General features: G+C 44.0%; 1 protein-coding gene across 1 annotated transcript; it reads right to left on the bottom strand.

The window, feature by feature from the left end:
• Window positions 1–3,338: 3,338 nt before the first annotated feature.
• On the bottom strand, window positions 3,339–23,976 carry LOC127053690 (uncharacterized). The gene is made up of 8 exons (XM_050958826.1): window positions 23,883–23,976; window positions 22,847–22,987; window positions 20,691–20,993; window positions 18,324–18,629; window positions 13,628–13,759; window positions 11,676–11,780; window positions 8,097–8,255; window positions 3,339–4,713 (listed from the first exon to the last, which is right to left on the bottom strand). The coding sequence occupies exons 1-8, from the start codon at window positions 23,935–23,937 to the stop codon at window positions 4,256–4,258; spliced, it is 1,659 nt and encodes a 552-aa protein (XP_050814783.1). The 5' UTR covers window positions 23,938–23,976; the 3' UTR covers window positions 3,339–4,255.
• Window positions 23,977–24,735: the final 759 nt, after the last annotated feature.

Below are 24,735 nucleotides of genomic sequence, written 5' to 3'. Positions count from 1 at the left end.
TCAGATCTGCAAAAGCTTCTCCGGCCACACTGATCCAGTTCACTATGTTTGGGCCCCGGGCCTTTATCAGGTACATCAAAGGGTATGTGAAGTGGGGAATTAATCACCTATAATACCCCACTATCTTCAGAAATGCTCTGCCTTGTTTCTTCTGGATTGGTCAAGGCCAACTTTGTATTGTCTCCAGATTGTTCAGTTGGGGTTTCACTGCACCTCTCCCCACAATGTACCCAAGGTCTTTGGCTTCCACTGGCCCTATTGTACATTTGGATAGATTAGCACTGAGACCTGATTTCATCAGGGTACCCAGTATTATATCTATCTTTTCTAAGTGCATCCCTCAGTCTTGCTTGTGTATGACCACATCATCCAGGTAATACTTGGTGTGTGGAGGTAATAGCTTTCCATAAGTCACTGGAAAGTTGCTGGAGCCCCATATAATCCAGAAGAGAGGATGGTATACTGGTATATGACTCCTGGTGTAGAAAAGGCAGACTTGTCTTTGCCTTTTTTTTACCAGAGGGATTTGCCAATAACCTTTGGTCAGGTCGAGGGTAGACAAGAATTATGTTTTTCCCAATTAGAATTTAGCTCATTTATCTGAGGCAGGTATTGAACTGAGACACCTCATTTAATTTTCAGAAGTCATTGGAGAATCTTGTGGTACCATCGAGCTTAGGCAGCAGAACAATTGGGCTTGACCACTGATCTATGGGACTCTTCAATGATTCCCAGCTCCAGCATCCTCTTAAGTTGCATACCTCTCAACATTTCAGGTCTCTAAAGTGAGAGGGGAGCTGGTCACTTCCAGTCCTGTTGAGCCATCCTCGCTGTAAGGAAGTGGAGAACTAGAACGCAAGTCTGCACGGTTACAGGTGACCAGCGCTTCCTCGCCACCACCACACTGTGGCTGTGGCAGAGCTGCAATCCATGCACTGAGAGATGGAGCACCACAGGAAGTGACAACCACAGAAGACCCGACTGGCAACACACACAGCCCAGGACCTCTGATAGGGTCAGGCGCAGTATAGAGGATGTTCCAGGAAGCTGTCTGTGCAACCCAGCTGTACCCCATCAGCTGCTAGAGCACACCCTGCTTTGGATTCCGGCTCTGCTCTCATGCTCTGACCATTGGCTTGATTCCTGATCTTTGACTCTGTCTACACTCTCTGACTAGACTTCCGATTCTTGACTCTCAGTTTGTGACTCTTGCTACAACTCCTGCCTTGATCGTGGCTCCTAACTCCTGTCCTACCCTCTAGGCCAGTCCACCCACATCCCAGTCATGACAGCCCCAGCACCTTGCCCACCCCACACTCAGCCCCTGCCCTTCAGCCTGATGCCCCCGAGTTCACTGTCAGTCCTCATCCCTAAACTCCCCTGCAGCCACCGCTGCCAATGGCATGCACTGTGCATTTGGTGTGGTCAGCTGTGGGTGACACTGAATGTGGGAAATGTCTCGTTTCAACCGGGATGCGAGGGGGGGCGGCAAAGTGGGACAGTCCTACGAAACCCAGAACTGTTGGGGGGTATGAAAATGAGTGTGGCCAGGGTGACTTTGTGGGAGCTGGGTTCGGGTGTCTGGTGGAAGATGAGGCTAGTTGGATGAGGGAGCTGGGTGGAAGCTGAGATCTGTCAGTGGGTGAGGCTACCTGGGAAAGACTGCGACCAATACCTGGTTCTTTTACCTTTTCTCCCCACCACCTTCTGCTTGCCTACTGCTCCCAGCGAGACTCTCCCTCTGAGATCCAACATGATGGACCTGGAGGCAGAGGTCACGTGGCTGCTCAGCTGCTGACACAACAGCCTCTAGCAAATTGCAGGCCACTCCTGCAGCTCAGCCGAATAGGTAAGATTCACTCTGGCTAAGGAAATGTGTGAGGGGCTACTGCATAATCTCACGTGTGATGCCTGACGCTAGGCAAGTGTGCATATAGTTACCTTTGCCTAAGGCTGCCATGTTTTAACACACCGGTCATGTGACCTACAGACAATAGCAGCACTCCAGAAGCAATCATGACAGCCATTTTGGATAAACATAAGTGTGACACATATTAAATGTTGACAGGTTCTCTTTCAAATTCTTTATACTATTGTAATTATACCGAGAAGATTGTTGGTCATGTCTCCTCCCCGAGCCTGGGAGAATGGATGCCAGAGAGCAAAAATAATCAGCCTGCTTCCATACACTTTTCCCTCAGATATGTGATGCTGTGCCATCTCCTAGCTGGTCTTCAAACATCATGGCTTTCTTCCTTCCACTGTTCAGTGAAACATGGTTTTGCATTTCCTACTGAGATTAGATTCAGACTGAGTGGCAATCTAATTCCAGGCAGTGTTGGATCATTAAATCCAACAAAACCAGCTATGGTTCCGGAGTCATCTCCTCTCCTCAGATTTCACAGAGAGCTTTCTGAATGGCCTTTCAAGTTCTCCAGATGGGGGCAATTCCAGGATACATGTTGTGTGGAAAGTGTTAGTGAGTCGACGCTTCAACAATTATCATGTTTTACACAGGCTGTTTATCAGAAATTGACTAAAGCATGAGCTAAACCCATAAACTAAAAATAAATGTCCGCAGCTGTACAATATTTAGGAAGTATTTATTCAACAAGTTTGAAGATTACTGATTTGTTCTGAGGTGTTAGTTCTTTAGTAAAGATAATTTCCCATTCTCCCCATACCAGATCCTGGTTCTTAATCTGTTTTGGAGAATTGTGAACATTTGGGTGATGAATTATGTCAAAGGTATTTTTTACAGGACATGAATCTGAGGAAAGGGAGCTCAGATATTAAGTTAGTCATACTCTGAATCAACTGCATATACAGATAAAATTACTGGTTGCTGAGAATGAGCTCCTCATGAAAGTGTGCGTTTAACCCATGCCAAAGTAGTTCGGCCTCCTTAGCAATAAAACATTCTATACCCTGGTTGTAGCAACAGAATTTCAGAGTTTGGAGGTGAGTTAGAAAAATAACAATTGAGTTTAGTAAGAGTTTATTAGAACTATGTGCGTTAGAGAGAATCTTCTCTGAGCTTCCACAGAATCTAACCCCTAAGTTCTCTAGAAGGAAGTCTAGTGACAGCACAATGAACCAATGAAACACAAGTTAGACATATTACGCCATCAGAACAAATGTTCACTGGCTGGTCCTACCCAAAAAGCATGACATTGCCTCTGTCGCCATGTTAAAAACAAATTAACACTTTAATAGCTGGCACATACACCACACTACAAAATAGAAGTGAAAAGCTTTATTATAATAAAAATTGCACACTTTTAACAGAGGTGTTATTACACTCAAAGAAGCTCAAGAAATACGGTATCTAATTATTAAGGATGTAAATTATAGCAATATGCTTAAAGTTCAGACAACTCACTAGTGATTCAATGGCTTTTTGTCAAAATAACCCTGTGTTCAGCCTCCAGCCAGGCTCAAGTTCAATGTAGCTTCCTTTTTTAATGTGACTTTAGTAGAATAAATTACCAGATATGTTGTTCATAAACAAACCAACACATGAGATAAACCTCTGTCTAACTTCACTAAATTAAACTACAGCCTATTTGACCCAAAATGCCATGCTAGGAGCAATCAGATCCACTGAGATGGGGCATCTTGACTTTGATATTCCCCTTTTCCCACATTCACCTGTAGATTAAGCAGAGAAGAAGACTAGAATCGAGATTGGGGATGAGCACATACGTCCATAAAACTAGGAAATCCTTCTCTTCTCTAAACCATCCCTTGTTATTAGAAACAAAAGCGAAACCAAACCTTTTTTTGAGGTTCCAAAATATGTGTTTGGTTATTTTCTGTGTTTGGTATGCAACTGGGCTCAGAAGTGGAAGTGCTGAAATATAACGAGCAAAGCTCCTTTCTATGTGTTTACATCCATGACTGCAAACTACAGTGCTATCGATGATGGGTTCTCTTGAGCTTACCAGTACAATTCTTCAGACTCAAGAGGTTTGGATAACTTGGATAAGGAATGGATAAGCATTACAGAGTTTGGATTATCCACTACTTGGAGGTTGGCCCATCACCAGATGAGAAACAACATGTGGATCCAACAGTCAGATTTTACAGTTATACCATCAACAGGCACATGCTACATATGGCCTGGTAAAATCTAATGTGAAGATCTTCAGATATGTCCTCCGGAAATTTTGTTTCAATCTGATGGCAGTAGAACCCTGGCTTGCTCCCTTCATTCAGCTCCATCTTCAGCTTAGTCTTCAATGTCGAGAGGGACTTAATCCCTAAAATCTGGAGGAATATTGTCCCTATTGATCCCAGGAGTATAGTACCTGCCATCTATAGGACCAGAGACATTGAAGGCTGCGGGACCACAGTCATCATATTCTGGAGGATCACAGTCATCGAAGTCTGGGGGAACACAGTTGTCAAAGTCTGGGGGAACACAGTTGTCAAAATCTGGTGGGATGCAGTTGTCAAAGTCTGGGGGAACATAGTTGTCAAAGTCTGGCAGGATGCAGTTGTCAAAGTCTGGCGGAATGCAGTTGTCAAAGTCTGGTGGAATGCAGTTGTCAAAGTCTGGTGGAATGCAGTTGTCAAAGTCTGGAGAAACACAGTCCCTGTCATCCTCAGGAATATAGTTCCCACCTTTCAGAGGAACACAGTCTTTAGTAACTGAGGCAACATCGTTTCCAGCGTGCACAGGCCTGGGCTGTGATTTAGGTCCTTCCTGCCCTTGAAGGAAGAAAGTAAATTAATAATATACCTCATATTATACATTATTCTCCTACCATTTAAGCATGGATTATATAAGATGGGCCGAAGTTTGGGGTAACCTAAAGCGTGGACATGGGTGTAAGTGGCAAAGGAATGTCATTTATTCCAATTTGGCACTCTGGGTGTGCAAAATGAGTACACTGGAATTTACACATTGAAGAAAAGATGGGGGAGGGTATCAAGAAAAATCTCTAACAGGAGAGTGTAATAAAAAGCAGTTCTCTCTTGATATATTATACACCCCTGTTAATTGCTGTTCTTTCTATACACCATCCTACTCCCCCTATTAGGGACAGACTTTCAGAAGGTCACAGCACACTGGGTGCTGAACTCTTTCAAAATCTAGACCCTATTTAGGTGCCTAAATGTGAGCTGAGCTGTTTTAAAAATCGAGGCCCGGATTCTCATTGGCACCATCACTGAAGTATATGTTAATGAAATTTACACTGGAGGAGTAGGTCACACAATGCTTTACACCTTACACTTATTTGCCCTTTTTTCCTGGTCCATTTAAACCATATTTTTACATCACTGCAGAATTTGGCCCAGTGAATTGCAGGGGTCTGTGCTTTCTTTGTGCATTTTAGGTTATTTTCTCTGTCTCCTGCTCCTTTTATTTAAATATAGAAGCCAGAGAAGCCAGAAATATTAGAATACCAACAAGGGTTTAAAATACCACTGCCCCAAATGTACAGAGAAGTGACATGTTTCCATGGATGTGCTTTATACCAGAGAAGCATAAATGTCACTAAGCTAGAAGTCATACATGAGATTTCTTGCCCATTCTCTTCTATTCTTTCATCCCACTCGTGTCATTCTCTACCTCATACTTTTCTTCTCTGTGCAATTCTCTTCTTCCTTGGTAATGTTTTTCTCTCTTCTTCATTACTCACCTCTCTTTCCTTTCTTAAGAAAGCAGCATCTTCTTTCCTCTCCTTTTTCTTTCATAGTCATCCTGTTATCCACCCCTCCACTCCTTCCCCTGTTAGGTTGTCTCTTTCCCTAATGCCCCAAGGTTCTCCCAAAGCTCTCTTCACTCTTAATACTTGCCACTTACATAGCACACTACAGATGTTAGCTACCATCTCACTGTGAGGGAAGTTAGTGTTGCTAGCCCAGTTTTACAGATGGGAAAATTGAGGAAGAAAGTTTGAGAGACTTGCCCAAGGTGACAGAGGGAGCAGAGTCAGGGTTAAAATGCAGGAGTCCCTTGCTCCCTGACCCATGTTTACTCCACTATCCCACACTGTCTTTCACACTATAAGACAGCATCTTTTGTGGCCAAGACTGTCCACAAACGAAATGGCTCAGCTACAAGCAGCTGACTGACAGCCCAGAGGGAGCTCACAGCATCCCTGGAGCTGTCAGCAGCATCCCCCACAGCTTCAAATTGCTGTGGGATTCACTCACCACATAACCCAGCCTTGGATAGCTGTATGTGAGGATACTGAATAACATGAGAGTTTCAGGAAAAAGTATAGTTTTCATAGACATTAAAGCCAGAAGGGACAATTAGGTCATCTAGTCTGACCTCCTATATATCACAGGTCCTTAAGCTTCATCCAACTGCTTTAGGTAAACTAAAGCATTTCAGTCTTCAGGAGACTAAAATGTTATGTGCCACAGACAAAGAACTGGAAGGATCAAGATGCCACCAGTGCCTGAAGCCTTTGCAATGGCAGGGAATTGATTAAGTGAGAGATGCCCAGATGGTCCAGCAGGGGATCCATGCCCCCATGCTGCAGAGGAGAGGAAAAAACAACAAGATCTCTGCCAATCTGACCTGAGTGAAAATTCCTTACCAACCCCAAATCTGGCAATCTGTTTGACCCTGAGCAGATGAACAAGGCACACCAGCCTGACATCTAAGACAGAGGAATCTCTGATTCATCTCAGAGCCCTGATCTGCCCCATCCAGTGTCCTGTCTCCAATTGTGGTCAATCACTGATGCTTCAGAGGAGGGCAAAATAAACCACCCAAAATACATCTGACCAATTGTGCACTGGGAAAAATATTCCTCCTGACTCCTGGAGGTAACTGGCTGAAGCTCTTAAGCAAGGGACAAGCTGCCAAACTCACGCAAGCAGATTGCATTAGTTACATTTTCCAGGGTCTCCCCACAAGAAGAAGGTCTAGAGACTTGCTTTCTGCTTTATATTAAACCTGGTCTTCGCATTGGCATTGATAAGGTCCCGAAATCAGGGTGGGACTGGTGGCCATGGGCTTTGTGGGCCCCGATGGCTACTTTTGGTTAAAAAGGTAGTGCAGAGAAGGAGAAAATAGATGAAGAAGAGCAAACATGGTGAAAAGAAATAACAGGAAGTAAGGACGTATGACACTGTGTCTATTTATAACTTCACTGTTCTAGTCTCTGTCTTCCTAACTATTACAAGAGGGAGTGTGGGCTAGAGGTGTTGGCCAGCAATTTTATTCTTGGCTCCACTACAGAACAAAGCGACCTCAAGCAGGTCACTCAATTTCCCTATCTGTAAATCAGAGATAATAATCACCTGCTGTGCTTCACAGAGCTTAATTTATTAAAGTTTGCAAAATGCCTTAAGCTCTTCCAGTGGAAGGCTAGGCTAGAGGATTGCAAGCTGAGCGATATACTTAAGTACAAACCTAGCCAGCCACATTCAGAAAGAGTTACAAGATGCATCCTTCCCAGGGTTCCAACTCACTGTGCTATGTAATCCTGGGCAGAGTGGCCAAATGCCTGTCCACCCTCTTTCCCAAAGCTGCAGGCAGCAGGGGAGTCTAGTGGGCTTTACTCCTGTTTAGGAATATCAGTGCTTCTATTTAAGCTATTTAAATGCACCCAGATACCACTGTGAAGGGCATTCTGGAAATATGTATTAATAATTATAGCTATTATTGAACAAACACAGAGCTTTCCTTTACAAGCTGCTTCTTTCCTATACAGTTATTTAGTGGGAGCAGGGTGCTGGTCACGGTTTTACTGCTTCCTGCTTCAGCACCAGTTAGTGATGTCCGCAAAGCATTTCAGAGGGACCAAACCTGGCTGTTGCTCTGATTGGCTGCGAAGACCCTTGGCTTGTGGTGTCATTAATTTTGGAGCAACTGTACATAGCATATGTGTGTGTTAGCCAAATATAGTCACCTGGAGCACAGACTATGCACTGAGTCCTACGGCACCGCTCGATCTGCAGCTTCAGCCTCCCACAAGACTCGAAATAGAGCTCAGTACAGTTACACTGCAATCGCATCTAAGAGAGCCCTGGACTTTAGTGTCACAGGAAATGCTTCAGTTAGGTTAAATAATCAGCTTTCCTGTTTGAAATGTGGTTTAGGGGCTGGGTTTGTTTCTGTCTCTGCTTACCTTGGAAAGTGGAGATATTCAAAGTCAGAGGTTGCTCGGTGTAAAAGCTTGCAGCTGTTGCCACTTCAGTCCCTTTAGCATTCTTAATGCAAGCTTCATTCTCTTGCTCAGCGGAGTTTGCAGCCTCTGGTTCCTGTGAAGCTGGATTTCCATTCTCTTCTAACCAAGAGAGCAAAATATATCTAAGTACACAGACACAGAATGCAAGCATTACCCTGGGTAGGGTTGTCAAACATATGGCGAGTGGGCCTGATTCCACCCTTCTCATGTATTTAGGATGCCCACATGATATATTAAGATTGGGCAGAATCTTTAATTTAGAAAAAAAGGTAATGTTCTAGCTTTCATGACTGCAAAAAAAACCCACCTCCCAAACATGAACCAAAGGCTTGTCTACACAGCGAGTTACTGCGTGGCAAGCCAGGGTGTGAATCTACAGTGCAGCAGCTAGCCATGTCGGAACTCACCATGTGTGTGGAGGCTGCTACAGCATAGTGAAAGGTGATGGGAGCAAAGCCCCTGCAAAGGTAGGAACTGCCTGGGACGGAAGTGACTGCAGGGAAGGAAATGCAGAGGGAAGAACATAGGAGGCACACAAAGACGAGGGGAGGGAGAGAAACAGAGAAAGGAGGATGTGGAAGGTAGAGAAAGAAAGGACAATCATATGCTCCCTTTTTGCTGATTGATGCCAAATGAAACACTAAGGCACTGGATAAATAATAAAATAAAAATATTAACTTTAGTTACCACATAAAGGCCATTCTCCCTCTTGTTCTTGGGGCAAATTTCCCATTGACATCAGTGGGAAATCAGCTCTGGACTGAGAAGAGCGTGTAGTCCTATATTTATGTCCCACCCCACTAAGTATAATTAAAAATGGAATCTGACCTCTTCAGAGTGAGTTTGACATCCCCGGGCTGGTGACTCACAGTGTCCTAAGACCTGAGCATTGGGCTAGCAGCTCAGAGAGTGCCCTACGGCCTGGGTGCCGGGCTAGTGGCTCACAAAATGCCTTCCTGTCTGAATATTGCCTTGATGATCTGAGTTTGGTCTCCCCTCTGGACAATACCTTGGTGCTCTGAGATGCCTGCCTGCCTCAGTGGCAACTGCAAGCTGGGTAAAGATGTTTTCAGAGGCAAAAAAATAAAACTGAGGTTTGAGCCACAGCTTCATGAGGAGGAGAGGCAGGGGATTTGGCCAGGAAAGGCTCTTTATCATACACAAATGCAGCATTTTCACACTACAGTGATTAGAAATTGTTGTATAAATTATTCTCCATTGGAAAGCTTGTATTTTTAGAAGTTCATTTCCTGGGGCTGGTGGATGAATCCAGCAATGCCAAGGCACTGGCTTGACAGGCAGTGACTCATACGAGGCCAGAGACTGATGCTAGTGGCAGCTCAATTCAATAGCAGCTGCATCTAATTCTCTTGGGTTTCACATGAGTAGGTGTAAGAGTCCCATCTGATTTCCTTCCATTTTTTTCCAAGCCATGGTTCACGTTCTACATTACTGCACACACTTGTGGCCTAAAAACATGGCTCACCCTTGATACAGTCAATGGAAATTGATATTTCTTACAGACTAGGGTCAGACTAGACTTCACCGAAGTCCCACATGGGGTCCCTTATCCATTTTTCTGAGATTTTTCAGGATCTCAATCTATGTTTAAAATATATGATTTCTGAATATGAATAAATCCATACAGTACATCAGAGCCTAGTATCAGAACCTCAGACCCATGCATATCCCTGATAGTTCCTACTGAAGAGTTCCATTCAGCAGGTTACTTCCCCTGATGCCACCATTAGAGCTGGTGGCAAGGTTTTGTTCCAAACTCAAAACTCAGGCCTGGCTTGAAGGGATTCCCAGGCATTTCAGTGAATTTGGACTGAGTTCCAGGCACCAAGGAGAGTTATTGTTTGGAGTGGAAACCAAACAAAACTCAGTAGAGTCCCATTGTTACAACCTGAAGCCAAGCACAATTCAGGAGGTTTCTGGAGTTCTGGCTGAGTTTTGCTTTCAGATTTGGGTTCAGTAGATCTCATAATTCATGGGCATGTGAATTCATGTGAACTGAAACCAACAGTTCTGCCACTTCCTATGAAGTGGAACAGCTGAGTTCCACAGAGCTCTATTCACTGCGCTCTGCAATCCCTGCTGTTACAGAGTGTGTGGGCAGAGGGGCTGGTGAAATGCAGTTACTTCACTTGAGTAACCTGAGTGAATGTGTTGTTTCTCTTGGTTTTGCACTGTTCAGTTTGCACCTGTTGGAACTGAGTTGCACCCATAGCGAAGGCCCTATAGTTCCTAAGGGACACATATTAGAAATAACATTTTTAACTGTTTTTGGAAAATCTCTGTGGTCCCCCTGATTCCTACTGATAGTGTTGGGCAAGCTGTCCGTGCTCCTGCAATGCCGATGGAGGTGCTGTTTGTGAGGAACACGCTAATAATAGGTCAGGAGCTGACTTGGCTCTGAAGCAGAAGGAGGAATGGTCCTTATCTGTGCAATGGGCCTTTTCAAGATAGGTCTTTTTAATGGGGGGCGGGGGAGATAAAGGAAGAAGAGAAGGGTGACCGAATAGAGCTAAAGAGAAGAGAAACTTTTCCCTTGGTATACACCATCAGTACCTGTGGAGCCATCCCCACTGAAGCCGCTGGCCCCAGCACCTTGCCCGCTGAATCTGTGCCATGCTCAGCCCTACCTTTCCAGCCTGGGAGGGACATAGGCTCTGGAAGTGGAGTGAGCCTGGGCAAGCCCACGGTGGGATTCCTAGTACAGAAGCCAGACCCACAGGAGCAGTGAGAAGGAGCGGTGCTGCATACACCACCACCTACTCAGGTTTGGCCTCACCCACCTTCCATCGTGACGGGAAGCTGTGGGGCCAAAACTGAGCAAGTAGTGTTGTGATGAGGTACATGGCGCTTGCGGGGCGGCTCCGGTTTGGCGCTGTGACCCCTGTGCACCAAGTCACAATGTCACTCACGCCAAACCTGCGTTGGCAGTGGGGCAGCCAGCGCTGCTCCTCGTGGCCACTGCCAATGGTACATACTGTATGTAACGTGCATATGGCTGCGGTACCACTGCCAGCAATTCTCTTGACAGCCCGGAAGAAACTCATCCACTGCAAACTTATCAGGCATAGGAGTCAATCCACCCTGGGAAAGATATTGAAAAAAGAGGGCTTGGAGGGCATTGAGTGTCACAGTACTAATCTATTAGCAATCCTACCCCATGGGGAGCTTGATGTGAAGGGCAGAAAGGGCCTGTTATAACAGCCCTAACACTGGGACCACTGAGGGGAACTGTGTACAAGGGGAGGCACATGGAGCCAGCCAACCTCCATGGTACTAGGGCTCAGTGCTGGTATCGGTGTTTGTGTGGATACCCTGCTACCATCCCTAAGGGCTTGTGTTAAGTAACTGCTATGATACTAGTTGATTTCATGGTTAAGAATTCCTCTCCTCTCTGGGCTCTGCTTCAAACACAGCCAGCAGTATCAAATACATCACATTGTCAGCAGAGTCTTTACCCTTCTGGTCCCAGAACCATTCTCCAGCCACCGGCATACTCACCTTGGTCAGGGCTGCTCGTGTCTCCCTCTCCACATTCTACATGGTCCTCGTTATAGCCACTTTGGCCCAAAGTCACGTGCTGGAAGCTTAGGTTTGTCATGCGACCTTAACCCAAATAAAATAAGAAAAGCACTAGACATTTGGGAAAGACTCTCAATGAAAGACAAAACTAGCATAATCTACTGGGGCCTGCTTCCCATCAACCCTCCTGGTATCTAAGAGTCCTGGAAAAGTGAAGCCCAGAAGATGAATTTTAAACAATGAATGTATTACATGGCTAATTTTAATGCCTCTTGAACTGCACAGTTTATGCCTATTATTTCTTACCACTCTGCCATTCAGGACATTTTGCTTCCCCCATTTTGCCTCTCTTTCCAATTTCATATGTTGCTGCCTGTTTACTTGTCCCTTCAGGATGATCACTCTGCTTTTATTCTGCTCTTTCATTTCCCCTTACTCTCACATTCTCCTCCCCTCTCCTCCCAAGACCTGTCCATTCATCCCATTGAATTTCTCACCTCCCTCATGGAGCAGGAGGACCACATCTGTTCTTCATTGCCCCGCCCAGAGGTGCATTATTTTGAAAATGTGTGTGTGTTGACATTACAGATGGTAATAATACTGCTCTCCACTTCTATTCCTACTTTTATTCCTCCTCTCTCCTCTTCCTATATGCTATGCTGGAGTGAGCTGCACCCGCTCTCTCTCCATTTGCCTGTGGGGTATGGGAGTAAAGGGCTGATTGGTCTCCTCTCTCTTCCCTGCCTCACACAGCTGGCAGGAAAGATGTGTCATGGCCTACTTGTTGCTCCTCATGCTGCCTGTGTGCAGGACCACCTCTGTCTCTGTGCTGCAAAGCACTTCCAGTCAATAGCTGACTAATGGCTTCTGGAGGATGGGGAGACTTGCCAAAGGGAGGTCTTTCTGGGACATACTGAACCCCTCCTCCCATCTATGGCAGGAGAGTGTGGAAACAAAGACAAAGTTATCTCCCCTCAACTAGACTACTAGGCATTTGCTCCTCACTCCCATCCCCTAGAGTCATGCCCATGACTATGCCATATAGGGCTTTGGGCTTATCAAAACTCTCGAGCTAAAAGATGGTCTGTTGGTACTTGGACAGGAGATCTCCAGTTTAAACTCAGATGCAGCAGAGAGGATTGGAGATTCAGTAGGGCTACGACCCAATTACAAAGTGTTACAATGGCTGAATAAGGTTCTGAGGGACAGAGTTAGCTGACACAGTGCTGACGATGACTTAGAGGCCTGTGTAGACTGGGACAAATCGTGTTCAGTCCTGTGTCAACTGGCAAGGATTAAGGACTGGTTCTCCTTCCACTCACCACTGAATGTAATTTGTCTTAGTCTATACTCACTGGTCAGCATCAGATCAGCAAACTCAGCTTTTCATAACCGTGTTCAAACATGGCAATGTTCTGGCAACTGGAGTCACTACTGAACCACTTCAGGCCAGAGCCAGGGATACTCCTCTGCTTGAGACACAACTCTTGAATGAGACATAAAACTGAAGTCCTGGACACTTCAGACCTTTATAAATCCCAGGCCTGTTTAACAAAAGTCAGAGTGTTCTCATGATATTGTGGCCAAATTCTATCTCAGGTCATTATATTCCATTCTTCCAAATCCTAGTCTCACGACTGAGATTGCATTTTGAAGCAATCCAAATTCCACAGCCTGTTAGACGGCAGCACCTTTCTGGTACAGTTAAGGTGTTAGGGCCAGATTTTCAGATATTTAGGCACCTAACTCCCACAGAAATCAATGGAAGTTAAGCAACTGAACACCTTTAAAAATCTGGTCCTTAGTCAGATAAACAGAGCTAGCCAAAAAATAACTTAGGAACCACAATGTAAGGTGGACTGTCCCTATGTACTGATTTTTAGTGACAATGGTTTACCCCATTCTGTTAGAGTTGAAGAGGGAATCCTTACCCGTTCTGCGTCTGCACTTTCGAAAATGCCATATAAATGAACCCAACACAACAATGAATACAGCAACATGCACTCCCACTATGGTGAATAACAGTAAATGCGAGATAACTGATGAGGCCACCGTTGCTGGTTCTAAAATGAAAATACAATGGTAAAAAAAAAAAATTGACTTAAAATTCCTTCTGCCCCATTCTGTTAGCGTTACACATGGTTCTTTTTGTTATTTCCTCTCATATACAGACGGTATAGAAAGATCATACACTAACCAATGGTACAACAAGGCTTTATTTATCTTTTCTGTTTTTCTGACTTCCCTTCAAGTGCAGCCGAGTCAGAAAAGTGACCTTATGAAACGAAACTGTGGGATTCCCTATTTTTTTTCTCAGGGTCCGCAAATTAAAGTGGCCCAGTTTACAAGTCAAAGATGAGTTTTCCTAACAGCTGGCATTGCAAACCCAGCACAGTTTCTGACAATCCAGCAGTGCTCCTTCTGCCTCATACAACATGACCAGAAATAAAGGTTTTGTGGTCAGATGCAAGCTTGTGATTCTGTTGAAGATTTGTGAGTCAGTATAGGCACCAGCTTGCTGTACTGTAGCTTGGCTTACCCTTGAGGAGCTACGAGGAGAAACAATCTTGTTTTGGTTTGTATGAAGTCAACATGTGACATAAAAGGACACAGGGAGCTGAATCACTGGGCAAGAAGAGGATTTGACTATAACATTACTTTAAAGCAGGACTGGGCAAACTTTTTGGCCCGAGAGCCACATCAGAGAATAGAAATTGTATGACGGGCCATGAATGCTCATGGAATTGGGTTTGGGGTGTGGGAGGGAATGCGGGCTCTGGGGTGGGGCTGGGGATGAGAGGTTTGGGGTGCAGGAGGGTGCTCCGAGCAAGGACTGAGGGGTTTGGAGAGCGGGAGGGGAATCCGGGCTGGGGCAATGGGCTGAGGGGATGCAGGCTCCGAGCGGCGCTTACCTCAAGTGGCTCCTGGAAGCAGTGGCATGTCCCATCTCCAGCTCCTATGCAGAGGTGCGGCCAGGTGGCTTCGCACACTGCCTCATCTGCAGGCACTCCCCTGCAGCTCCTATTGGAGCATGTAAGAGCTGGAGCGGGGCCATGCCATGGCTTCTAGGAGTAGTGTGGTGTGGCCCCAACCCAGAACCCTGACTGGAGCAGGGCAGGCCCGCATTGTGCGCCCCCAACCCAGCGCCCTGGCCGGAGTGCCGGAGCAGGGCCGAACCACGTGGTGTGGCTCGCAGGCCAGTTTAAAATGGCTCGTGGGCCAGATCTGGCCAGCAGGCCATAGTTTGCCGACCCGTTTTTTAAAGCAACTGGGTCATATTCCACTTTGGTATAACTCTAGTGGAGCCATGATAGGAATGAATTCAGTCCAAAGACAGAAGTTCTTCTAGCTAATCTTTCACCTGCATTAAAGATTTTTGTCATTATCATATAACTCAGCTGACTTAGAGGCTGGCAATCATGCGTTTTGTAAAAGGTTGGTGCAGTCTGAGAATGCCTGAGTATCAACTCTAGGTACAGTACCTGAAATCAAACTGTTTAGTTGCTGTGGTTATTACTGTCTGAAAATGAAAACTGACAGTGCCAACAAAAAAGCAAACTATTCTGGATCTGAGTAAGCCCCTTGATCAAGTGACAAATACAATCATTTTTCTGTTCAGTTGGTGAACTACATCCACATAGCAGCTATTTTCACAACACAACCATACACCAACTGAATTTATGAGTCCATACCTATCATGCTGATTGTCTTTGCACATCAAAGTGACCAGATGTCCCAATTTTATAGGGACAGTCCCAATATTTGGGACTTTTTCTTACATAGGCTCCCTTTACCCCCCACCCCTGTCCCAATTTTTCACACTTGCTATCTGGTCACCCTATTGCACATTCTGGGAAAATCTGGGCAGCCATCCCATAGTGCCTCAGTATGAGACAGAGTGATTGAAGGACATGCACAAAGAATGGCAGCAACAGCACCTGAGGCAGTGCACTGTGGGATGCCGTACTGCACAGAGAACAAGGAGGAGAAAGGTCAATTGATGTATACTGGCATGGTTAGGGGGTCTTATCCACACAGCAAAATAACAGCATAAGATGCAGATTACAGGAAGACAGGGGCAGGAGTGGCAGGTTTGTATAATTTTTGGTGGTGCCCAGAATGGGTCCAAGTCCCGTGCCCCCCCCACACAGCCCCCCCACACACACTCTCCTTCCTGCCTAAGGCTCTGGGAGGCAGTTTGGGGTGCAGGCTCTGGGAGGAAGTTTGGGTGTGGGAGGGATGCGGGCTCTGGGATGGAGTTTGGGTGCTGGATGCAGTCTCTGGGCTGGGGCAGGGGGCCAGAGAGGAGGACTCCCCCCAGCCCTCTCCCTGTTGGTAGCAGCGAATTCCGGGGTGGGAGGTCCCTCCTGGCTCCCCTGGCCCAACACTCACCCAAGACCCCCCCAGGCTGCTGCTCAGGAGTTGCCTGCTAGGGTGGGCCAAATGCCTGCCATGCGCTTTCTCCCCTCCTCCCTCTGCAGGTGCAGTAGCCACCTCAGCCTGCCCCCGGCACCACTCCTTTGTACCCGGCCGCAGCAGTGCCTGGAGAGGAAGTGCAGTGCGGAGCTGCAGGGGGCAGCCACCCTATGCCCAGGGCAGACAGGGAAGCTTGGGGAAGTGTGGGGGGGTCACCTGGTGGGGTCGGGGGATACTCTGGGGGAGGGTGCAGGGGCAGCAGGCGGGGCCAGGGGAGAGATCTGGTTCCAAACATTGGTGGAGCCGGGCCCCCGGGCCCTGAATTTGCTGGAGCCTGGGCACCACAGGCCCATACAACTTGCTGCCCCTGGACAAGGGACAGGGCCAGCTCCAGGGGTTTTGCCCCCCCAAGCAGAAAAAAAAAAGCCGTGATCGCAATCTGCAGCTCTACTGCCACCACTTCAGTCTTTGGCAGCAATTCAGTGGCTGGTTCTTCGCTCCGAGAGGGAGTGAGGGACCCATCGCCGAATTGTGGCCGAAGGCCCGAACATGCTGCCCCTCACCGTTGGCTGCCCCAAACACCTGCTTGCTGAGCTGGTGCCTGGAGCCGGCCCTGACAAGGGACGCTAGGGAAGTGAGCTGCACAGTTAAGCCCCCTCTCTTCCATTTAAATCAGGGAGCTGTTAGCTAAAATGATTTAGCTCAGTGGTTCTCAGCCTAGAGTACGCACACCCCTCGAGGTACGCAGGGGTCTTCCAGGGGGTACATCAACTCATCGAGATATTTGCCTAGTTGTACAACAGGCTACATGAAAAGCACTAGCAAAGTCAGTACAAACTAAAATTTCATACAAACAATGACTTGTTTATACTGCTCTATTTACTGTACACTGAAATGTAAGTACAATTTTTATATTCCAACTGGTTTATTTTATAATTATACGATAAACATTTGTTTTTAGAAAGCTGACCTGCAAAACTTGGGGCACAGCTAGGGAACCAATGAAAGACTTGCCAGAAACAGACAGGAGTGGAGGAGCTTCATCACTGCCCTAAATGCCAGAGGCGTAATAGGAACATAATGTGGTCAAAATGAGAAAGTGAGCAATTTTTCAATAATAGTTGCTGTGACATTTTCATATTTTTTATGTCTGATTTTGTAAGCAGGTAGTTTTTAAGTGAGATGAAACTTGGGAGTATGCAAGACAAATCAGACTCCTGAAAGTAGTACAGTAGTCTGGAAAGGTTGGGAACCACTGCTGTAGCCAATTGCAACTATAGGTTCTGATGGCATTAAAACAAATGGGGGAGAAAGCTAACCCTAATCTGAATTCCTTTTCATAATAATTCATTTCAGCCCAAACTGAGTTTAGTGTTTCTTGGCAGGTAAGAAGGCTAATCTTTTTAGAAAGAATAATAAGGGAGAGCCCTGAAGCAATGTTTCCTTTCTCTCTGGTCCAGTTTAGTGTCAGAACTCTACTATCTCCTCTCTAAGGGCTTTTCCATACACAAAATTTGTACGACTTTAAAGATACTAGTATGAAGGTCCAGACCCTGCTAATATGGGCACAGTTATATTGGCATAAAGGTCTTATATTGGTATAAAAGTATTTCAATTACAAAAAAAATCAAAATGAAAGCTTTGTTTTGAGTCAACCCAGAACCAACATTTTTCAGAATGTTCAGTGCATTGAAGTGTCAGAAAAAAATATTTTAGGTGAAATTGAACATTTAGTTTGACCAAAACATCTTATTACAATTTTGAGCATTTAAAAATGTTTTTAATGTTTAACAATTAAAACTAAAGGAAATTTCAAAATAAGTAGTTTTCAACCAAAAAAATCAAAACTTTTTGTTTCAAAAATGTTGAAAAAAAAACTTTCAATTTTTTTAACATTTTTTGAGCAAAACAATTCTGTAAAATCAATACAAATTTACAAAATATTTCAGTGTTGCCCAATCTTCATTTTTCACCAAAAATATTTCAGCTGAACTTTTTCACCCAGCTCTAGCTTCTATTTCATGAATGCGTTAATCAATTAATGGTTAACTAGTTATGGAATGTCTCTGACATGGTTCCTCTGTGCTCACATTTTGAACCTGGAATGAGTGTTACTGCAGTATTTAACTGAGGGATAAAATAGCTTTTAAAGTAGACAGAATATTAACATTGTCCCATGTTTGCTAACATTTTAAATTGAGAAATACTCACCCACTTTCACATCAATCGTTCTCTGGTATAGAATCTTCCCATCTCTGTCTCGCACTTCTACTGAATACCGTCCACAATCACTTTCCTGAATCCTGTCCAGTCTGAGCGTGCCATTAGGTAAGATCTGAGATCTATAGGTGGATCTCCCATCGGACTCCGACTGAGAGTAATTTAACTCAGCAACCAACAAGCTGTCTTTCTTCCACATTATCTGGACCAAGTCTTTCCAATCCATTGCTGCTAGAGGTAGAACCATGGAGCCGCCGACAATTCCTGTTACTTCTTGAACAGGTGCTGTTCTATTTCCTGAAGGGGAAAAGCCATCTCTGCTAAATTTAAGGGAGGGAGCATTCTGAGGGTGATCTCTTTTCTGTTGTATCTTTTCAAAATGGAGGAATGAAGTCAAGTGCTGGGGAGTATGTTTGTTAAACCTAGTTTCATACATATGGATTTAAAATAAAAATAATGCTTTCCTGTATATTTATTATACCTTTTCCATCCCAAATGATCATAAAGTAGTTTACACACTACATCGAGAGCAAACACTCAGACGCCACACACTGCCACGTTGTACAACAATTTAGAACAGCAAGTGAAGAACAATATTATATTGTTAGAAAGTGGGTGAAACCTAGTTACAGGTTGAGTTCAAACTCCATTGAGATTGGTCAGTGTGAACTCACTCTTCAATTAACATAACATAAGTCCCACTTAAGACAAAAGATGTATGTGAACTTTAGGCTGAGTATTGTCATGGGTAGGAGTGTGTGTGTGTGTGTGTGTGTGTGTGTGTGTGTGTGTGTGTGTGTGTGTGTGTGTGTGTGTGTGTGTGTACAGGCGAAGAAAGATCTCACAGAAAACTAAGGTCAGACATGACTAGATGGAGTGAGAGAGGCAGCCTGAAGGAGCAGCTAAAAGTGTGTAACAGATCCTGGAAGAAACCTGGGAAGAGGTGTTTGGGTCAGGGGTGCAGGCTGAAAAGAGCACTCTTGGTGTTGTGAGCAAAACAAGATGTTTCCGACTATTTTATTTCTTCTGCATGCAGAAACACAATAAACAAAACTGCATCAAAGAAATGCCTGGCCATCACCAATTTCTACTCCCAACCGCAACACCCACAGGGCCCCAACTTTGACTAGCTTCTCAGGTCAAAAAGTGGCAACAATCCAATTAAAATAGTTGGGAGAATTTAGAGAAGGCAGACTGCATAATTTGATCAGATTACTATAACTAATGCCCCTTCTCTTACAAAACGTAGTATGGAATCTTAATGTTTCTGAGTAGTCTTGGCTTCAGTTTTTTCTCTCATCCAAAAGTCAGCACTTCCTGCAAAACAATGTACCCTAGCACCTGGCCAAGGTCTAGGTTCAGTTCTGATACAGCTGGAAGTGCCACCAATTGAACCACCAGCACAGCTTCATGCAGCACTTGATGCTCTCCTATGCAAATAAGGAGACAACTTGAAGGTGGCTTGCATCTGTTTAGTCTGCGAGATCAAAACCCAGCAGAGCAAGGACTAAAAGGAGAACTAGAGCAGGCAGAACTTTCTTAAACACATGTACAATTGGACCACATTTCAACATTTTAAATTATTGGCAGACGTTGGGCACATACAAAACCCAACAGTCACGTCAATAAATAGTGGTGTAAAGTGAATTCTTCTCCTACATATTCTGATTTACTCTTGTACTGGAAACCCAAGGAAGGTTTGGAGTTTGGGTTTGTTTTTGAAAAGTGTCCACGCATTTGGATATTTTATTGGATTTGAGCTTAGCCAAAAGTTACCCAAATCTTTGTAGTCTGAACACTGGTCTGAAAATCTTATTAGAAAGCTCTCTGTTGAAAGGCCCTGAAATTCTGTATTGCAATCCTCGTCAGTAAACCATTAGACCATCCCATCCCATGGGAATCTGAGCAGTTCTGACTTCAGTCTGGGCTGGACCTCAGAAGAGAAAAGAGTATACTATGCAAAAATGTAAAATTAAATGTACCCTAGTGCGTTAAAATCTCTAAAAAGTTTTGGTTCAAGTTTGGTTATAAAAATGTGTGTTCCTTATTTTATCTGCAGTAAGTCTTCTATCTTTACCAGGAGATCGACTTTCTGATGTTTCTGGTTAATAACCCACTGTGGGATCACATGGTGCTGAAGACCAGGAATGCAGTTCAGGAATATAGGAACATTTTTTTCTGGGTATTTTAATCCTCCACAAAAACTGAGTTCTTTAAATGACCTTTTCAGACCAATTTTTCAGCTGCAGATAGGGGTCACAGACCTGAACAATACACTGACACATACTAAAACTACACTTTCACATTTGCATGTTATTGATATAATCTACAGGCATTGCATAGTGGGCTGATACTTACCGCTATACTCTAGCCGAATTTTTTGATGGCCCAAACTTGCCCCATCATGACCAAACACTTCTGCCGTGTACTGACCCTCATCTCCCGGCTGCATGGGGCAAACACTCAAGCTGCCATTGGAGAATGCATGAAATCTCTCTCTGTATGTTCCAGAGCCGTGTACAGGCTGACCTTTCATCTTGGCCACTTGCTTATTGCCTTTCTTCCAGGTAACATGAATATGCCTGTTCACGTAATTGTACAGATCAAGCATAACACAGTCACCTACAATTCCTCTGACAGTTCGCATCCCTTCGGTGGCCCCTGATAATAAAGAAAGAATACATGGGCATGAGAACGTTTGCTTACATTCAGGGTCCTACGGTTTATCATGGTTTGGGGGATGGATTCCTGGAATCTGGCTACCCTATTGTCAGAAACAAGCAGTTCTAACTATCTGTGGCACGCTAAGCTGAACTTGGCACAGATATGAGCTTTAAGAAGCCTTTCGCCCTAATGTGTGAATGAGAACAACTCCAATACAGCCGCAGGCATCCTGCTCAAATTCATGCTTAGAAAAAACAGCAGCTCCATTCAGGTATTGGTAAAGTAAATAAAAGCCAGCATGCAAAGTCCCTAACATATGCTCAGCATTTAATCATTTTCTGACCCAAATTCACCATAACTAGTGGATGCAACATTGAGGCCAGTAGAACCAAAAAAAATTGCAGTTTCTAGACCAAGTCATTTCTGCAGTAGTAGGAGCCAAAAAATAAAAACAAGTTAGGAAACTTTTCAAAAAGTGCAAGCAATTCATTTTGCACACTCATATAATCTAAACATCCATGTCCACTTTATATCAAATTCTACCCTAACATAAAATCACCCACATGAGATTTCACACAGATTGCTTCATAATGACTATAGTAAGATTGGCTGTGAGTCAAAACATGGCTTAAAATGGACAGCTAGCTATAGCAGTAAGGGACTAAGGTCTCTCATGTATCTGTCCTTCTGGCCATCCATCCATCCACTTTATATAAAAATTATCGACTTCTTCTCTAATTTCTCCCTCCTGTAAGAAAGGAGGGTCATTCTCACTGTAACTGAAACACAGAAGTGATGTCATTTGGTCGGCTTCTCTAGTCTGCTAAGGCCACTTTGTGCCACTCAACCTTAAAGCTGAGATGGCCAATGGAGAATTTCCCTCTGGCAGAGGATATACAGCTGCTTCATGTGCCTGCAGCCCCACCACTACTGGCAAAAGAGGAGGGAGAGGGTGTATCAGGAGTGCAGTGGAGGCAGACTGGCTGGAGGGCAGGGTAGAGTGCACTAATGTTCAATCTTCCACTGGCACGAGGTCCCTGAGAAACTAGCTTGCACTGGGCCTGGCAGCTGAGAATCAGGGAGCCACAACCAGCCCCCCAGCTCTCCACTCCATTCGAGCAGAGTGCAGACTTTGAATTTTCAATGTAAATCTGTAGAAATCTTAGTTTGCAAATGCATCTTGCGTTCTAACTGCTGTTTTTTCAAATCACAATTTAAAATAAAAAATCTTTTTTTTTCACATTTCTCATGGTATAGGCTGGCACATTCTAAAACATGATATAGAGACAGCAAGGCCAAGATTTAAAAAACAGATGCCTAAAATTACACTTCAAAAACTAATTTAGCTCTAAATCAGCGGGCTGAGCATCCAGCAGATTTCAATTGGAGCTGATGCGTGTTCAGCATTTCTGAAAATCAGGTTGCTTATTTCAGAGCCTAAGTCAAATTTGTAGGAGACTGACTTTAGGCTTCTGGCTTTGGAAATCTTGGCCCAAGGGTGGGTGCTATGAATGACTAATAAATATAATAATTGAGTGCATCTAAGAACCTTGGGTCACTCATGGGACCAAACAAATTCAAAACTAGCAGACTCTAAAGTGAGGAGCATATGATAACAAGTTGAAAAACATAATATGGCATAACAAACTTTGATGGGTCTGCACTATGCATCCCTACAGAGTAAGGCATTAGGATAGTACTTTTATGCCTACCATGTCTGTGTAACTGAAAAACTCTTTGGTAGACATGATTTCCAGTTCTGTTACACACATTCACTGTATATTGTCCCTCATTCTCTTTCACTGTTTTGTAAAATGCTACAGTTCCATTAAAAAAGATAGCAAACTTACTGGTACGACGTGTCCAGCTATTTAACAAAGTCTTTCCCTTGTTCCAAGAGACATGAACAGGGTGTTCCAAGTCAGGATATTCATGATGCCGTGTAACAGAACTACCCAGCATCCCATTTACAGCTGTCACATCACTGTGCACTAGAAATATAATACATGCAAAACATGTTTAGTTACAGAACAACACAATATGTTTCTGGGCACCATACTGAAATAAACGATGCAGATTTCTAAACTCGAAAACAGAAATGTATCCTCATGGCTAGAGCAGGAAACTAGAAGTCAGGATGCCTGGGTCCTATTCCCAGCTCGGCCATTGACTCATTGTATGATCTTGGGCAAGTCACTTTGCTTCTTAATGCTACAATTTCCCCATCTGTCAAATGGTTTACAACTTTTATTCTCTCTTAGCAGCCTTGTGATGCTTAATTAAGTAATGTTTCTAAAGTGCTTTAAGATTTTTTGATGAAAAGATGCTACTGCCAGTATATGCTAATGCCAAGTGTGGACAATTTTCAGCAGCTGATACTAGTCAAAGTTATTTGTTTTTGCCTTCTGGAAACACACAAAAAATATAAACTCAGAAATAACGCACCTATCACCCTTAAAGTTTTTGCAGCTTCTTATTATCATCTGAACACAATTGTGTGCAGTATTTTTCCCAACATTAAATGTACAATATATTTTATTATAATAAAAGAATTTCTTTTTATGCTTGTCTTTGGTTATTTTACAGATACACTGAAATCCTCTTATATTGAGGTCATTTCTTTTGCAATGAACAACATGACTATAAGCTAAGGCTACATATGGAAATGAACAGATTGAAACACTCTGAGCAAGTAGTTCTACTTCATCCTAAAACATGCTTCAGTATTGCCCCAATCCTGCAACCACCGAACTCCTCTTGATTTAATTTGGAACAGAATCACACGTCTAATCTGAATTTAGTATAAACACATTCCACTCTTAAAGAAAGAAAGAAAGAAAGAAAGAAAGAAAGAAAGAAAGAAAGAAAGAAAGAAAAATAGCTTACCCTGGAGAATAATAAGTGCAAACAACGTAGGCTGGAAGATTAAACTAGATGACATTTCAGAAATTATTTTTGTTCCAATATTTCACATACACTGTACTTTTTTGAGGAAACCTCTACATTCCACTAACTTAAATCCATACTGCGTGGTGTGTCTTGAAGATTGTGAACATGCAGAAATGCTTAAAGGTTTGTTCTATTTTTCAATTACTTCCTTACTGACTCAGAACTAGAGTTCTCACAAAGGGACAGTGGATATTTTGGCTTCAACCACTGTGTCAGATAAGCGTTAGGTAAGAACTCGTGAATATACTTCCTCGTTTTCCACGTCATAGCAGCTGCTGAGCAGGTGGAGGTCAGCTCAGCATAAGACATTTCGTAGCAAAATAAAGCTGGGGAAATAAGGCTTTTCTCGTCCCTATTGCGTGAGCATGCACCAAAACGAAGGTAGAGCTGAAGTAGGGCTGTGCGTGCATGTCTGTGTTGTTATTATCAGCATAGTTTATATTTTCATAGTTCCTAGAAGCCGCAGTCATGGACCAGGACTGTATTCAATAGGCACTGCCTGAACACAGAACTAAATGACAGTCTTTGCCCCAAAGAGTTTACAATCTAAAGTATAAGACAACAGATGGTTACCGACACACAGGAAAGTACAAGGAAATCATGAGACAATATTGGTCAAGCATGACAGGCAGTCATAAACTCCTAATAGTCTTCTTTAGTTCAAGTGGTAGAGGCTTACTGGTTTTAGAAACAAAGGTCTTGGGCGTGTCTACAATAAAGAACTGTACTGTGGCTAACTGAACCAGAGGGACTGCACCTGTGCAAATAACAATAGTGCAGTGAATCCACA

Source organism: Gopherus flavomarginatus, chromosome 1, assembly GCF_025201925.1.
Source record: "Gopherus flavomarginatus isolate rGopFla2 chromosome 1, rGopFla2.mat.asm, whole genome shotgun sequence".
Classification (NCBI taxonomy): domain Eukaryota; kingdom Metazoa; phylum Chordata; order Testudines; family Testudinidae; genus Gopherus; species Gopherus flavomarginatus.
The sequence above is the reverse complement of the archived record's forward strand: the minus strand, read 5'-3'. Positions and strand labels throughout refer to the sequence as shown.

What these genes read in the sequence shown, in the direction of transcription:
- LOC127053690 (XM_050958826.1), bottom strand. Translation starts at nt 23,937, where the DNA reads ATGTCATCTAGTTTAATCTTCCAGCCTACGTTGTTTGCACTTATTATT. An exon ending in TAGCTGGACACGTCGTACCA is followed by an intron (nt 20,994 to 22,846) that starts GTAAGTTTGCTA and finishes CTTTATTATCAG; the next exon opens with GGGCCACCGAAGGGATGCGA. An exon ending in AACGATTGATGTGAAAGTGG is followed by an intron (nt 13,760 to 18,323) that starts GTGAGTATTTCT and finishes TTTTCATTTTAG; the next exon opens with AACCAGCAACGGTGGCCTCA.